We start from the raw sequence: 18,838 nt of genomic DNA on the forward strand, positions 1-18,838 counted from the left end.
AACACATTGGTCTACAACTCTGGTTGTAGGAAATAATGAAAAAAGCACAAATGTCAGGGCATTTCAAATATTCTAAAGGGCCCCAAAACACCCTCAGACTGGACTGGACTGCAGCTTTAAGTAATTGGTAAACCTTTTAAATCTATAGTGCTTTACACTTGTAAACATACGCACCTCAGTATCTCTAGCTGACAGTTATGACTCTTCAGAGCATCAGAGATCAGCTTCACTCCTGAATCCTGCACATCATTGTTACTCGCATCAAGCTCTCTCAGAGGAGAATTTGAGGATTGAAGAGCTGAAGAAAGTATTTTACAGGACTCAACCGTGAGATTACAGTCTGCAAGTCTAAAAGAAGAGAATGAGAGAATTTTCAGAAACATTTTCATTCACTTTTAGTCTATCGTAATACATGAATTCAGTACTCACAAAGCCTTTCTGCAGTTGTGGACAGCTGGTATAAGTCGTCTTCTACCCTCTTGTGTCGTGTTGTATTTCTTCAGATCAAATTCATCCATCACCTCCTCTGACATCTGAAGCATGTAGGCGATTGTTGAGCAGTGAGCAGGAGAGAGTTTCTTCTCTGAGTGATTGTCTGATCTCACAAACTCCTGAATATCTCTGTACAGAGTCTGATCATTCACTTCAAAAAGACACAGAAACAGATTGATGGATCTCTCAGCTGACAGATCACCGTGCTTAATTATATCTTTAATGTACTGTGTGATTTTCTTGATGGTTTGTGAGGTGTCCACCGTGTGTGTCAGTAGATCCTGTAAGAGTCTCTGATTGGACCCCAGTGAGATGCCCAGCAGGAACCGCAGGAACAGATCCAGATGTCCAGTTTTACTCAGAAGAGCTTTATCTACGACTCCTTTAAGCAAATTATACAATGGTTCAAAATCTTCAAGCACTGTGAGAGCACTGCATGTACAGCAGTGAAACCAGTAAAATGCAGCAAGAAACTCCTGAACGCTCAGATGAATGAAGCTGTAGACTTTCCTCTGATTAATCACAGGTTCCTCCTTGAAGATCTCAGTGCAAATCCCCGAATACACTGAGGCATCAGTGACGTCTATGCCGCTCTCAATCAGGTCCTCCTCATAGAACATCACATTGCCCTTCATCAGCTGCTTGAAAGCCACTTCTGCAAGTTTCACAATCACGTCTCTGTTGGACTGCAGGAGTTTCTCTGGATCTCTCTCTTCATACTTCTGGTTCCTCATGTTGATCTGAATCAGCAGGAAGTGGATGTACATTTCAGTCAGAGTTTGAGGGATTTCTGCACTCAGATCTTCTTCCAGGATCTTCTGAAGCACAGTGGATGAGATCCAGCAGAAGACGGGGATGTGGCACATGATGTGGAGGCTTCTTGCTCTTCGGATGTGTGAGATGATTCTGCTGGCTTGATGCTGGTCACTGATTCTCTTCCTGAAATATTCCTCCTTCTGAGGCTCATTGAATCCCTGTATTTCTGTCAGACGGTTGATGTATTTGGAGGGGATCTGATTGGCTGCTGCTGGTCTGGAGGTGATCCAGATGAGAGCAGAGGGAAGCAGTTCTCCTTTCATCAGGTTTGACATCAACACACCCACTGATGAAGTCTCAGTCACATCACAAACTTTCTGGTCATCTGACCAATCAAACATCCGTGTGATTCTGCTTTCATCCAGACCATCAAAGATGAACACAACTTTACACTCCTCATAAATCTTTGAGTCCAGATCTTGAAGTTCAGGATGAAAGTCCAGCAGAAGCCTGTGAAGACTGTACTGATGATCTCGGATCAAGTTCAGCTCTCGAAATGGAAGCACAAACATGAAATCTACATCCTGATTGGCTTTTCCCTCGACCCAGTCCAGAATGAACTTCTGCACAGAGACGGTTTTTCCAATTCCAGCGATGCCTTGAGTAAGAACAGTCTTGATTTGGTCTTTCTCCTCACATCCTGGTTCAGATGAGGCTTTAAAGATGTCATTGCAGTAGATTGGAGTGTCGTGGGAGTGTTGTGTTTTCTCCATCTGTAAAACCTCATGTTCTTCATTCACTCCTTCACTCTCTCCCTCTATGATGTAGAGCTGTGTGTAGATGCTGTTCAGGAGGGTTTCGTTGCCCTGGAGTTTCAGTCCCTCAAATAATCTCTCGTACTTGTTCTTCATGCTGGTTTTGAGTCTGTCTTTGACTCTCTGTAGTTCATAATTCTCTGGTTGATCATGTTTATTCAGGGACGCTGTAACGCTTGTGTTGTTGAGACAGAAGACAGAGGCGGCTCCTCGAGAGATGCTTTGGTTTCCATCTGCTCTGCTGAAACATCAAAAGAAGAACAGATAAAAATATCTAAAAATAAAGGATGTGTAGATTAAATGTAAGACAATAGAAAAGTCGGTCTGTTCAGGAGTATGAGTAAAACAAGTTCCTGCAGGTCCTTATAGAGTCTTAAACACATTAACCCTCATGTGGTGTTCATGTCATTTTTGACTGGAGAAGATTTTCTTTTTCCTGAAAATACTAGTTAATGTTATCGCATTGAACTGAAACTTAGTGACTTTGTTCACAAAGACTATAACAACTTGTCCACATTTTTTTTTTTTTTGTGTTGTTTTTTTCACCTTGTTACACCTATGGTGTTCCCGGTCAAAAATGACCGGCCTACACAAAATAGCTTATAAATCCCTCGTTAAGCTATATTATCCCCAAAAATTGGATTCAATCTTTTTATCAACTTGTTTTCTTTCAATTAGGACTGGTTTTGTATTCAATTTTCAAACAGTTTAATTGTAGGAGTCATTTATCCGAGCTTATGCACCTCAGTTTTTGAGTAAAACAAACATTATTTGTTATTAATTTTGGCAATATTGAGAAAAATATGAAAATAAATTGCACTGTTGATCACACTAATCTACTTTAATGTTTAACCAGGAAATTTCTTTTGAAATGCTTTTATTTTGTACAAAATGACACAGAGTCAGACTTGTGGTGTTCCCGGTCAAAAATGACCAGCCTACACAAAATAGCTTATAAATCCCTCGTTAAGCTATATTATCCCCAAAAATTGGATTCAATCTTTTTATCAACTTGTTTTCTTTCAATTAGGACTGGTTTTGTATTCAATTCTCAAACAGTTTAATTGTAGGAGTCATTTATCCGAGCTTATGCACCTCAGTTTTTGAGTGAAAAAAGCATTATTTGTTAATAATTTTGGCAATATTGAGAAAAATATGAAAATAAATTGCACTGTTGATCACACTAATCTACTTTAATGTTTAACCAGGTAATTTCTTTTGAAATGCTTTTATTTTGTACAAAATGACACAGAGTCAGACTTGTGGTGTTCCCGGTCAAAAATGACCAGCCTACACAAAATAGCTTATAAATCACTTGTTATGCTATATTATCCCCAAAAATTGGATCCAATCTTTTTATCAACTTGTTTTCTTTCAATTAGGACTGGTTTTGTATTCAATTTTCAAACAGTTTAATTGTAGGAGTCATTTATCCGAGCTTATGCACCTCAGTTTTTCAGTGAAAAAAGCATTATTTGTTAATAATTTTGGCAATATTGAGAAAAATAGGAAAATAAATTGCACTGTTGATCACACTAGTCTACTTTAATGTTTAACCAGGAAATTTCTTTTGAAATGCTTTTATTTTGTACAAAATGACAGAGTCACACTGGTGGTGTTCCCGGTCAAAAATGACCAGCCTACACAAAATAGCTTATAAATCACTCGCTACACTATATTATCCCCAAAAACTGGAATCAATCTTTTTATCAACTTGTTTTCTTTCAATTAGGACTGGTTTTGTATTCAATTTTCAAACAGTTCAATTGTAGGAGTCATTTATCCGAGCTTATGCACCTCAGTTTTTGAGTGAAAAAAGCTTTATTTGTTAATAATTTTGGCAATATTGAGAAAAATATGAAAATAAATTGCACTGTTGATCACACTAGTCTACTTTAATGTTTAACCAGGAAATTTCTTTTGAAATGCTTTTATTTTGTACAAAATGACACAGAGTCACACTGGTGGTGTTCCCGGTCAAAAATGAGCGGGAATTGTGACAGAAAGACATCAATCGGAGCGCTAACTGATCCAGCTTTTCAGATCAGAGCTGTGAGTGCAGATTTCCACTTACAAATACGAATATTAATATGACAAGTTTTCACATTCAGATCAACAAGCTCTCGAGTAAACAGACTCTTGGTCAGGTTTGTGGGATCGGTGTGTGTCTCCTGTCTGAATCTGCTGCTGTTGATCAGAGTGTGTTTCCACTGATTGAACATGTGAATCAGCGTTTGTCTGGTCATGGAGCGTCTGAGAAATGATGTTCTGTGATCCAGTGATTGTATCTCACCTGGGGTCAGGGGTCACTGGATGATCACCAAATTTAGGAGGATCAAGCATGGATCCGTCACTCTTCAGAGACACACAGCTGGGATCAGGAGATGAAGATCTCTGACTGCTCGCTCTGTTCTCCATAATGACAAACTGATATCAGTCCTGCATATGGAAACACAAGAGAAGAAACAACACCTCATGTTGTGATTATTATTGCAGTAACTGCAGTGAAAACAAATCTTAATGCGACACACACAATGAGATTCAAGAGAATGTGGAGCATCAGACTCATCATCTGCAGCAGTTTGTGGAGGATCCTCTTTTTTGATGGTTTACTGACTGTAGTGATGAAGATCTGAAGAGTGATCCTCACTGATGCTCTTGTGTCTTACTGAACGTATTTCTGAGACTTGAACCCGTGATCTTTGGGTCACAAGACTCTCTAACCATTAGGCCAAAGCTGACAATGATTATTTCATTGCTGATGTCTAATTGTTGAAGCGCTGCTGGAAACCCCTGAAACTTTGACATGAAGCCTATTATCACTGCAAAAAAATGCTTTTCTTACTTACGTCTTACGTCTTGTTTCCAGCCAAAATATCTAAAAATTCTTAAATCAGGAAGGATTTTCTTGACAAGTAAAAATTATTATCTTGATTTTGGTAAAAACAAGACAGAATTAAGTGTGTTTTTGCTTAAAACAAGCAAAATAATCTGCCAATGGGGTCAGAAAAAAAAATCTTATTTCAAGCAGACAACTAGACTATTTTTCTTGCCCCATTGGCAGATTGTTTTGCTTGTTTTAAGCAAAAACTCACCTAATTTTGACTTGTTTTTACTGAAAACAAGACACACATTTTTACTTGTCAAGAAAATCCTTCCTGATTCAAGAATTTTTAGATATTTTGGCTGGAAACAAGACAAAAAATCTAAGTAAGAAAAGCATTTTTTGCAGTGTTGTCAAATGTGTAATAGTTGCTCTTCCTGCACAATGCGCTTCAGTGTTTTCACCAAACCAACCAGACCATTAGAAAATGTGCCTGTGCCTCTTATTTGCATGTTTATCCGTCTATAGTTAAATCGAGTCAGCAATCATGAGATGATTACACCCTAAACACGGTTTCTCAGATTAAACATTTTTGGTAGCATGGGTATATCTGTCTTTCTTTCTTCAGTCTTAAGTAGCATGGGTATATCTGTAGCAATAGCAAACAATTAAATGATCTTTTATGCCAAAAATCATTAGGATATTAAGGGCAGACATTGCAGGCAAAACGTTTTTTTTCATGCACCTGTCAAGTTTGAGATTTTGGGCTTTCTGGTTTTTCATAAAGTGTTTTTTCAGACTAGTGGAAAGAAAACACCCAAAAGACACTGTTAAGTTTTTCTCTTATAGCACTTTATCTATTTGTGTCAATAGATTTCAATTACAATACAGATTTGTAAAGGCCAAGAGTTTTTTCTCCTACACTGAGCCATAAATCTCCACTTCAGCAGCACTTACACACACCACACTTTACATTTGTGTTCTTGTCTATATCCTGAAGGATTTTACAGAGGGATTTGTTCAGATAGAATTTGCTTGATTTTATACATTTTATTCCCCCCAAAATTAAAATAAATAAGTAGTGTTTCCTGTCAAAATGAGACAAAATGAGACCCAAAATTCCCTCTGTAAAAACTTTTGACTCTAATATGTCAAAAAATTAAACAATTTTTGAAACTGACTTCGTCCAGTGTTTAGATTTTTCTGCTAGAAATGCATGCAAATTAGCACATATTTAATTAAATAATGGCTCATTTGCATATTTAAACCTCATTTTAGAAAACTTGTATTACAAAAAAAAAATGTTTGCAATTATCAAAGTGATCAATCAGGTTAAGGTAAGGTAATAAATAATAGTTAATACTTTTACCCTATTCACCTGCAGTGTCTCGCCAAAATAGTTCATAAAAAATAGTATCAAAACTTAATTTTTGTTTAGTAATATGCATTATTTTGGTAACATCCAATATTTTGATGTTTTCGCACCTTCAGATTCCTGGGCCCATATTCACAAAACATCTTAAGGCTAAGAGTAGCTCATAACTCGCAGATTTAGGAAAAATCTTCAAAATAATGGACGTATCAGTCCTAAATTTGTCCTAAATTTGAGTCCAGTTTGGTTTTCTTTTACGTTTGCTTTGCATATCTTACTATCAGCCATGATTATTCTAGTCTGTCAATAAAAAGGCTGTTTATATGCAGATCTGCTAATTGTTTATGAGAAGCACACATGTGGCAATCAGCTGAGCATATACTTGTTCAATTAGTGACAGCCTGCATTTTACATTTTTTATTTGAATATGACAACATTATATTGCGCTCTACAATAGTTAATGAATAAATCTGACCGAGACTCCTATCAGCCAATCACTGTGTGCATAGTTAATGAGCATGCTGACATCATCCATAGTAATGAGCTCAACTTTTATATTCCTGAGTAAGAGTTTGTCTCAGCAGCTTTGGGAATAGGTTTTAAGAGAAGTTAGTTCAAACTTAGTTACTGCTATTTAAAAGAACTCTTAGTGCTAAGATCAAATGTTTTGTGAATACAGGCCCAGATTTTCAAATAGTTGTATCTCAGCCAAATATTGGCCAAAAACGATGATAATAATTGATTAACAATATGCCTGGTCCTGGAAAGAGACATAAACGAAAGTAAAAAAAATCCCAAGACGAAGCTCGTGTATCACTTTCAGGTGCGTTCATAATCCTGTGAAACTTTATTTTATTCTGTCGACGTTAATAATGTGTTTTAATGTCGGTAATAATCTCACGACTAACGCCGTCTTCTTAATATGAATACAAGCAGATCTAAGTAAACACAGTGACTTAAAATGCATTATATTTAAACACAGAGGCAATTATGATTATTGATTAATAATGACCATATGCTGTCATTAAATAACAGTGTTGAAATACATAATCTAATACAAAATTAACAGTTTACATTACAATTTCAATAGAAATGCCTGAAAAGGGCACCAAAGGCCCATCAAATTCCTTGTTTAATATTGACCAAACATTTAAAATATCCACATAATCTTTCCTATTTCCTATCTTTCCTACAATGCACCATGCGCACATGTATATATATTTATAAACTACTGCTCAAAGGTTTGTAATTAGTAAGACTTGTAATGCTTTTTATTTTTATCAAGACTGCATTTATTTGATTAAAAACAGAACAAAACTGACCCCAGACTTTTGAACAGTAGTGTAAATTGTTAGAAAATATTTCTATTTTAAATAAATGCTGATATTTTAACTTTTAATTCATCAAAAAGGCTTATGAAATACTAATGAATCAGTATATTAGAATGAGCTCTAAAGGATAATTTGCCAGTAAATACTGGAGTAATGAAGCAAATCTTTTATCCCAGAAATAAATATAATTTTTGATGTATACTAAAATAGATGAACTTTGTTTTATGATCACACTCACACTTCATGAGGCAACATCAGCAATAATAGCAGTATTACATTATGTGATGCAAAATATATAAATGTATTTACATATAAAAAGAACATGTCAGTGACATTTGAATTGCACAAAATAATGTCCACCAAAAATAAACCTATGTCCAAAAACATGCTTGATGGACAGGCAAACATAAAAAGGGAATAGAAATGGAAGTGCAACTAACTGTGTAACTTCAGTTCAAGAAAGATGTTTGCACCATTTTGCAACTTCTGTCATCTCTTCACTGCGGTAAAGTTAGTTTCATATTCGCACATTCGGACTTCCACGTTCAATAACTTTCTAATTATATGTCCAATAAAGTATTTTTTTGCTAATTCTGTTGAGTGACATAATTGTCAACCTACTACATTTTTCACAATCGACCAAAATGGCCAAGTATTGTTTTAATGGCATACTTACTTGCGAACGTCCACTGAATGTCAAACGTATTTTGGCAAACAAGATAGGGACCGTCTAAAAAGTTGCAATTTTTTTTCTCATTGTGTGCAAACAGACAACTACATTTTAGCCAACTACAGATGTACCAGCAAACAACATTATTTCTGGTAATGCTATAGATTTTCCTTCAGCAACAATAAAAAATTGCATTATAATAATTGTGTTTGAAAAGAATTTAAAAAATCATGTAGCCTACATGAATTATAATTTGTGAACAAGATAAGTGGCAAATTACCTGTAATCGCCTGAACATAGTTAATGTCTTCATTTTACAACTGTTTTTACTTATTTATTTGCCTTAAAATGAACAAGATCTGTGTTGGTTTTAACAATAATATGATTTATTTTAATAGGTTTTGAAATCATGGATCAGCTGCTCCAAAGCAAGTTGGAACATCTTGTCTGGACCCGACAGAAAATACTAGAGCCCATGTCTTGCTGTTTTATTCACTTCTGTTTCTCTGATTTAAAGTGTGATAAAGACTTAACAGTGTAACAGTGTTCTACAGGTGTTCAGTTAAAAGAACGGCTAACCTTTTATGTGTTCCTGTTGTGTGACAAATGCATTTCATATTAAACTCTCACAATATTACAATTCACATGCATTAATTGATGTTTACAGTCCTGCAAAATATCACTGCCCATAGTACTGAATTCATCAGGTTATTGACTAGTACTCAGAAAACATGAGAGCAAACAGGGTTTTATTTTGGGTGAACATTTCAAAAACAAGAGGAAAAACTTGATGATTTATAAGTAATTTGTGTCTCACTTATATATTCAGTTTGTATCATCACTGTGTTTTATGGGTTTCTTCAATGATACAACATCCAGTTCAATAACTTTTGAAAAGAAGGTCACACTGATCTAAAATAAGTTGCTAAATATTCATTTGATCCTAAAGAACATACTACAAGTCTTTAATGTTCAATTATTTGCTCTAGTTGTTTAATTTCTATCATCAATGTATTCTAAGGGGTTCTTCAATGGCACAACATCCAGTTCAATAACTTTTGAAAAGAAGGTCACAATGATCTAAAATAAGTTGCTAAATATTCATTTGATCCTAAAGAACATACTACAAGTCTTTAATGTTCAATTATTTGCTCTAGTTGTTTAATTTCTATCATCAATGTATTCTATGGGGTTCTTCAATGACACAACATCCAGTTCAATAACTTTTGAAAAGAAGGTCACACTGATCTAAAATAAGTTGCTAAATATTCATTTGATCCTAAAGAACATACTACAAGTCTTTAATGTTCAACTATTTGCTCTAGTTGTTTAATTTCTATCATCAATGTATTCTGTGTTGTTCTTCAATGGCACAACATCCAGTTCAATAACTTTTGAAAAGAAGGTCACACTGATCTAAAATAAGTTGCTAAATATTCATTTGATCCTAAAGAACATACTACAAGTCTTTAATGTTCAATTATTTGCTCTAGTTGTTTAATTTCTATCATCACTGTATTCTGTGTTGTTCTTCAATGGCACAGCATCCAGTTCAATAACTTTTGAAAAGAAGGTCACACTGATCTAAAATAAGTTGCTAAATATTCATTTGATCCTAAAGAACATACTACAAGTCTTCAATGTTCAACTATTTGCTCTAGTTGTTTAATTTCTATCATCACTGTATTCTATGGGGTTCTTCAATGGCACAACATCCAGTTCAATAACTTTTGAAAAGAAGGTCACACTGATCTAAAATAAGTTGCTAAATATTCATTTGATCCTAAAGAACATACTACAAGTCTTCAATGTTCAACTATTTGCTCTAGTTGTTTAATTTCTATCATCACTGTATTCTATGGGGTTCTTCAATGGCACAACATCCAGTTCAATAACTTTTGAAAAGAAGGTCACACTGATCTAAAATAAGTTGCTAAATATTCATTTGATCCTAAAGAACATACTACAAGTCTTTAATGTTCAACTATTTGCTCTAGTTGTTTAATTTCTATCATCACTGTATTCTGTGTTGTTCTTCAATGGCACAACATCCAGTTCAATAACTTTTGAAAAGAAGGTCACACTGATCTAAAATAAGTTGCTAAATATTCATTTGATCCTAAAGAACATACTACAAGTCTTTAATGTTCAACTATTTGCTCTAGTTGTTTAATTTCTATCATCACTGTATTCTGTGTTGTTCTCAATGGCACAACATCCAGTTCAATAACTTTTGAAAAGAAGGTCACACTGATCTAAAATAAGTGGCTAAATATTCATTTGATCCTAAAGAACATACTACAAGTCTTCAATGTTCAACTATTTGCTCTAGTTGTTTAATTTCTATCATCACTGTATTCTGTGTTGTTCTTCAATGGCACAGCATCCAGTTCAATAACTTTTGAAAAGAAGGTCACACCACTTTAAAACAAGTTGCTAAATATTCATTTGATCCTAAAGAACATACTACAAGTCTTTAATGTTCAATAATTTGCTCTAGTTGTTTAATTTCTATCATCAATGTATTCTGTGTTGTTCTTCAATGGCACAACATCCAGTTCAATAACTTTTGAAAAGAAGGTCACACTGATCTAAAATAAGTTGCTAAATATTCATTTGATCCTAAAGAACATACTACAAGTCTTTAATGTTCAACTATTTGCTCTAGTTGTTTAATTTCTATCATCACTGTATTCTGTGTTGTTCTTCAATGGCACAGCATCCAGTTCAATAACTTTTGAAAAGAAGGTCACAATGATCTAAAATAAGTTGCTAAATATTCATTTGATCCTAAAGAACATACTACAAGTCTTTAATGTTCAATTATTTGCTCTAGTTGTTTAATTTCTATCATCACTGTATTCTGTGTTGTTCTCAATGGCACAACATCCAGTTCAATAACTTTTGAAAAGAAGGTCACAATGATCTAAAATAAGTGGCTAAATATTCATTTGATCCTAAAGAACATACTACAAGTCTTCAATGTTCAACTATTTGCTCTAGTTGTTTAATTTCTATCATCAATGTATTCTGTGTTGTTCTTCAATGGCACAACATCCAGTTCAATAACTTTTGAAAAGAAGGTCACACTGATCTAAAATAAGTTGCTAAATATTCATTTGATCCTAAAGAACATACTACAAGTCTTTAATGTTCAACTATTTGCTCTAGTTGTTTAATTTCTATCATCACTGTATTCTGTGTTGTTCTTCAATGGCACAGCATCCAGTTCAATAACTTTTGAAAAGAAGGTCACAATGATCTAAAATAAGTTGCTAAATATTCATTTGATCCTAAAGAACATACTACAAGTCTTTAATGTTCAATTATTTGCTCTAGTTGTTTAATTTCTATCATCACTGTATTCTATGGGGTTCTTCAATGGCACAACATCCAGTTCAATAACTTTTGAAAAGAAGGTCACACTGATCTAAAATAAGTTGCTAAATATTCATTTGATCCTAAAGAACATACTACAAGTCTTTAATGTTCAACTATTTGCTCTAGTTGTTTAATTTCTATCATCAATGTATTCTATGGGGTTCTTCAATGACACAGCATCCAGTTCAATAACTTTTGAAAAGAGGCTCACACCATTACAAATTAAGTTGCTAAATATTTATCTGACCCTCTTCAACATTTCAGAAGTCTTTAAAGTACAATTATTTGCTGTAAATGAATCATTTTCAACATTTCTGTATTTAATGGGTTTATTCATAGAGACACTATCTAGTTCAATAACTTTTGAAAAGAGGCTCACACCATTACAAATGAAGTTGCTAAATATTTATCTGACCCTTTTCCACATTTCAGAAGTCTTTAAAGTACAATTATTGGCTTTAAATGAACCATTTCCAACATCACTGTATTCAATGGGTTCTTTAATGGCATACTATCTAGTTCAATAACTTTTAAAAAGTTGTTCACACTGTTACAAAACTAGTTAAATATTTATCTGAACCTTGCACAACATTTTTACTGTAGATGATCAATATGTACCGTCATTTTATGGGTTTCTAAATTAACACAACTTCCATCAAAAATATTACATTATCTACATTTATTTATTACTGTAATAAGTTTTTGGATTTATTTATAGAGGAATTATGTGCTTTATCAGAACTTTAAACCCATTATGAGTAATGTACAGTTTTACCTTATACCTTCAATGTGTCTGTAATGGTTATTAAATAACTTTAAAAGTTTTAAGTTACAAAGTACATCATTTTAGGTCAGATCAAATATTTTGAAACTTGTTTTAGAACAATGAGCCTCCTTTGGAAAGCCATTGAACTGGAAGTTGTCTCAATGAAGAAACCCACAGAATACAGTGATGATAGAAATGAAAAAATGGTCTGTAATGTCTTTTTTCTAATGTTACTGCTAAGCATTAAGCCTCAAATGAACTTGACATTTTTAATTTTTAGGAAACTTTGGTTATGTTTGTATGACATGGCGCTGTCCACGTCTGTGGTGCTGAATGATCCTAACTGCACATTAACATTTCTGTAACTTTTTGGTGGTTACCCGAGTTAACCCCAAACCAATTGAATGTGATTAAGCACACTCCAAAGAATACACTACACCATGGAGATAGACATATTTATTGCATTCAGCATTTTTAGCTATAGAGAGATCTCGACAAACAGCTCCAAAACTTGTTCAAAATGCAGTGTTCCTGCAGTCTGGCCTCATTTCCCAGGCCAGATAAACTACTATTTTTGGAATTCTTGCATTCTAATTAGAAAAGAACCATTGTAGGTCTTTTCTTTCTGCATTTTGAAGATTCTAATAAAAAAGATCAACTGTCACAATTACTTCTCCCTCACAAATCCAGGTTTGCTTACTAAAAAAACCATTCACACAAAGGCCAGCAGAAGACAACAAGCACCACAACAATATGAAACATAAACAGAATACAAAAAAGTATTTCTATAACATATCAAATAGGTAACACATATTTATTACAATGTAAACACACTTTCAGCATAAGCATAAACTGAATAGCTTATAAACACAAATCACAAATCCATGCCTGTTCTTCTAGTGACATATTAATGTTGAGGCACTAAACATGAAACCACCTCTGGAATCTGAAAGGAAAGAGGATATGTTGTGAGATTTATTTAAACAGTTTTGAAATTATTAAATGTAGTTGTGAAAAACATATGTCTTCTCTTAACACACATAGTCAACAGGCAGAAATGTCATAGTGAATACCCGGGTACATTGCTTCTGTGCAGGTTCTTTCTTTTTCTCCACACACAGAGCAGCATTCCTCTTTTGACACTGCAGTTATTTTAATGTAATATTATTATTCATTTCTCTGTCTCTGACATGGAAGTAAACTGTTCTTTCAAAGTACTTTATACCTGACACCAGCAAACTTTTTTTGGCCAAATTGTTCCTGTAGTGCCACATCATCTCCTTGGGTGTTATATTAATGCTGTCAGAATTTTTTGAGAAACTCTTCCAGCACCTGGCCAATCTAGGAGGACAGCAGTGGAAATGAATAGACACAGTCTGACATGGGAAAGGTAAGGACAGTTTATGTAAACCCATCCTCCCCCTCCATTTACTAGCATCACAAAGACACCACAGCTAGAACCATGCTCATGAAATGAATGTTGGATTGTGTCAGGTTTCCACTTGGTGTACACAAAGTCTTCTGCTCCATACTTATTTCTTCTCGTTTGGACAAATTCTGTTTTTGGAAAAATGCAGTGTGTGTAATTATGGTGGTCTTACAGTTTTTTTACGATTGCTTAGGCACGATTTTACAAACAAGGGTCATCTTGTCAAAACCCTACACACAATTCACACATCTACACACACAAGTAGCAGAAGATCTCAGATCTTTTGCAAAATGAAACACTTAATTCAAAACTGTACAATAATTTAACAAAAGTCATGGAACTTTTTGCCTCAAAACAGTTTTACCTGTGTTCAAAATCAAGCACTGCTCTCAAATCATAAACAAAGTGAGCAAAATGATATACACTATCAAGCAGTCAGTAAACCATAAAACACATTGTTCAAAACATATAGTTCTCAGGGAGAAGTAAATTTTTAATCTCAAAGTTCAGGCCCATACAATTTGTTCATTGTACAGTATACAGCCTACAATGCACTGCACTACAGTATACAATACTAAAAGGGACAAAAATCAAAGGAGTAAACATGTGATCAATGTGCTTCCTCTTGTCTTTAGGCTGAGTCAGGCCAGAGCACTTTGTCGACATCACAAGCAACATTGTCCTTCCTGAGGAACGGGGGAAGAAGCCTCTTGTGTGCTGTATCCAGCCCTGACATGATTCCTCACCTATATAAATACAATCTTTCTTGCCCTCCTCCTCTTCCTCTTCCATCTCCTCTTCCTCTTTCTTGCCCTCTTCCTCCTCCTCCTCTTTCTTGCCCTTCTCCTCCTCTTCCTCCTCATCACCCACCTCGCATAAGCACTCGTCCTCGTCCTCTCACATTGTTTCTTCTATCCATTCTCAGACTTTCTCCTTCCCATCTTCAACACTCTGTTACAACCTGAACTGGCTTATATTGGTTGTGTCACATCATTTGAAAAAGTTACAGTAATATCAATTTTGAGTGGTTGTGTTTACAGTTTTTTCCAGATGCTAGGACACATTTCTCAATACTTAGGTCACTTTTGCAAAACTCTTCACACAGTGAGCACAACAGAAGTCTATGCGGGCTAAACTGAGGATCAATTATCATTGTTTTGGCACAAAATGCATTCAATAACTACATCTCTCAAATTTCATGAATTCTTTTCTCACTCAGACACAACAACTGCCAAAAATCTGTGTACGTACAGGACATTTTGCACATGCTTGCATACTGTTTTCAAAACTGTTAAACTTATGTTCCAAACAATAACATCATGCAAAACTGAATAAGACAGCAAAATTCAACAGCAATATTTTATTGAAACATATTTCAAATCTAAAAATGCAGTAGATTAGCATTACTATTGTATCTGTATCAGTGGATGGTGTGTACAAATTCTTGTATTTTGGAATTACTTAGTGCAAAAAAATTTAAATAAATAAACAACATAAAATATTGATGAATTCTGCATCATGTCTGATTCATCCCAGTAACATATATTGCAGTTATAAACAATATATATTGCAGTTATAAACAATATATATTGCAATTATAAACAGAGATGTGTCCTTGTTTTACATAAGAAAACAATGTGTAATGCTACATGTTGTTAGTGTTTTTTAGCTCATTGTTTTGTGGGTGACAAAGTGTGTTTGTCGGCTGTCAACCTTTGCTTGTGTTCTGGAAGAATGAGTTTATTTGAGACCTGAATAAAGTGTTTTGGTAGTTGTAGTGCATTTTGAATGTGAAATGAACTGCTTTGCCAAGCTGAAAGTCGGTTAGGAGAATTGTGTGAAGAGTTTTGCAAAAGTGACCTAAGTATTGAGAAATGTGTCCTAGCGTCTATAAAAAACTGTAACCAATGACATTAGTTCTCTATTTGTATTTGATTGTTGCCACTTGTGTTTACCAATATGGATGATATGTGTATTAGAGTGCATAATGTGTTTTGAGAATGAGAATGTGTTTAGAGTTTTGCTGAAAAGTCTAAGTTTGATTTGAAAATTGTGTTTTAACATGTGAAATGGTTTAAGGTATTGACAACAGACTGCGCAAATAGCCTAATGAGGTCAGGCAACTGAGAACTTTGTTCAGCCATTGGGTTTTAGTGTTTTAGCAATTGAGAAAAACTGTAAACACTTGTAACATTTCTACCTTTCTAATGATACAGTCTGGGTTTGATTTTTTTTTCTCTTTTTTGAGATATTGTTTAAGAATATGAATATATTGTCCAAACACAACACATGAGACAAGTATTGCACCTTGATGAAAGTATTTATTTTTCACCATGTGTAAAATCCTTCAGTACATCATTGCAATTAGACTGCATTTTGCACTGAAAATCAGAACATATTCTAAAAACACCTTAGCATCATCATCTGTTCATGTAGCTGAATATGGGAACTTTGTCCCTGCTGGTTTTAGCTGGTCATATCTGGTCAGCAGGCTGGTTTAAGAGGGGTTTTGGCCACTTTCCCAGCCTGGTCAGGATAGTCTTAGCTGGTCAGGCTGGAAAACCACCAGTTAAAACCACTCTGACCATACTGCCCAGGCTGGGTGACCAGCTAAAACCAACTACTTTCAGCTTACAGTAAACCAGCTAAGACCAGCCAACCAGCCTAAGTTTTTTTCAGCGGGGACAGCCAATGTCCTCCCTCACAAGATGGCAAGGGAAGAATTTTCTCGAATGGCGATTCCATCCTTGCCCAGACTCGGCTTCTATTAGGTCACACAGGCCTCCTCCATAGCATGAATGAGAGGCATAACATAGGTCGGAGATCCTAAACCTTCCACTACCATGAAAAAAAGGGGAAAGTTTTGGGGGAGGTACTGTAATGTTGGAACAAGTTTATGGTTGCATTAGTCCAATACCTAGTCTGTCCAATAATTAGTCAGTCTAAAAATGTATGTGTTCTGTATTGTGAGGACCTATTTTGGCATACCAGTGTAATGAGCCCATTCTGCATGATTGCAGCATATATAGTGATGTTCCCACAGCTTTGGGCCGGAACTTTTAGAATAGCTTTGTGGTAAAAGATGTTTCTCCTTATTCCTATTACTGCAACTTACTGCCTTTTTATAGTGCTTACACCTTGATAGTTGAGTTTACAGTTAAGCACCTAAGTGTCTGCACACCTGATGGCCATGTTTGATCATTGGTTCATATGTGTAGTATTTCTGAAAGCAGTGCCTTAAAATGGCAAAGAAGTGACATTTCTGTAGATTTCTGTGTCTAATGTAGAGAAGTGTGTTTAGTGTCTTGCAAAACAATGTGTGAGGCTGAGAATGTGCTTATAGTTGTGTAGATTTGGGCTGAGGCTTTGCTCCTTGGGTGTCAGGTTTCACTAACTGTGTGCTATTTTTAACTTTAGTGTGTAAGCAATCGTAAAAAACTGTAAGCAACACCAACTATGCTAATATACCATTATTAGCATATTGGAGGTAAACATAACTTTTTATGATTAAGTATCATACCCAATTTTGTTTGCATGTCTGTTTGGCTTGTTTCATTTCTTTTGTACAACTTTTAGTGTCAGGTATTAAAATTTGTGTTACTGTGAGCATGTAGACACTAAATTGGAGAAAAGTAAATAAAGAAATTATAACTACTAAGTCAAATAAATGTCACTGAAAAGATCAAACATTTATGGGCATTTCTATGTTTATATATACTACCTTACCATTTGCATTTCTAGTCTTTGTATTCCAGTCTTTTTACTTGTCACAAAGCTCCAATGTATGTTGTTGATATTTATGAAAGTGATGAGCCCATCATACTGCTCAAAGGTGGCCTGTTTATCATAAATGTAAATGATCATGTCTGTGTGATGTACATGTAAAAATTAACAATCATAAGAAGTTGCTCTCACTTTTCACAATCCTTGCTGTGCCACCTGTTCCCTTGTGTCATTTAAAATGACACTTGTGGTGTAATGGCTTAGCTGGTAAAGATTTGCACCTTTCATATTAAGCAAAGCTCTTAAATAGCACTCAATAGTCTAAAAATGATACAGCATTGCAATTTGAATTAAATTAGTTGAATTATTACATACACTGAATACAGTGCATTTACTTACCAAATATAAATACAAATATAATTGCACAATTATGTATTTAGATTTTTGTTTTGATATGTGTTCCTCTCCTAATAGCCATTCAATGTGGCCTCAGTGTTTGGAATTCCTTGTGATGGAGCAGATACTCCAGTTTCTGGCCAGGAGACTTCACAATGGCTACAACCAGGTGGATTCTTTTTGTGGAAGAGAAAAACCATTTGGAATTGGTGGATGGGAAATGTTATTCCTTCTTCATCAATGTTTCGTGAGACTGATCAAGGTTCACATGTGCCTCAGGTTGGAGCAATAGCTTTTGAGGAAGGTTTTGCTGAATAGTATCAAACAGTGAGGATGTATGGACAAAAATATTGGTTGTTCTCTTTCCCCAACCATGTCTCATCACCTGCTACTTGTTTATTCCCCTCTTAAATGACCTGCTGAAAATAAGCAGATAATTGTGATCTGCCAATGATGAATGCATGTCTTCTGTCTTCACTTTCACACATTTCCCAATCTATAGAGCAAATGTGCAGAACAGTATATGACTTCATTTCATCCCATAATTTTCCCCATGCAGACCTCATATGCTCTGTTGAGGTAAGAGCTGCTGTGCTTATTATTGAAAGCAAGCATCACACCTTGTATTAAAGCCCAGCTGTAAAGAGTCTTGACCTGGTGAATATTTATTTGTGTGTATTTTAACAAATGCAATGTAAATTGCATGAGCCAAAATGTGATTGGTGTTACTGAGTGATCGATGGACAGCATTTCACAAATAGGAAGAAGGGGTGCCTCTTGATTGTTTCAATCAGTTGTTCTAATAGTAACTAGCCGACCAAGTTTGTAGCTGACCACATTTGTATAAGGACTCTAATGGTTTAGTTACTGAACTTGGTTGGTT

The 18,838-nt window shown here is 35.0% G+C and overlaps 1 protein-coding gene across 1 annotated transcript in view; it reads right to left on the reverse strand.

Annotated features, from left to right (window-relative positions):
- LOC141319895 (NACHT, LRR and PYD domains-containing protein 3-like) overlaps positions 1-18,838 on the reverse strand; it is a 51,212-nt gene that overhangs the window by 5,572 nt on the left and 26,802 nt on the right. The window contains exons 5-7 of the mRNA XM_073833279.1: positions 4,357-4,490; positions 430-2,304; positions 175-348 (exon numbers count right to left, since the gene is read on the reverse strand). Coding sequence (XP_073689380.1) covers positions 175-348; positions 430-2,304; positions 4,357-4,490 — 2,183 coding nt within the window. The remainder of the gene's footprint in view (positions 1-174; positions 349-429; positions 2,305-4,356; positions 4,491-18,838) is intronic.

Source organism: Garra rufa, chromosome 1 (genome assembly GCF_049309525.1).
Source record: "Garra rufa chromosome 1, GarRuf1.0, whole genome shotgun sequence".
NCBI classification, from domain to species: Eukaryota; Metazoa; Chordata; class Actinopteri; order Cypriniformes; family Cyprinidae; genus Garra; species Garra rufa.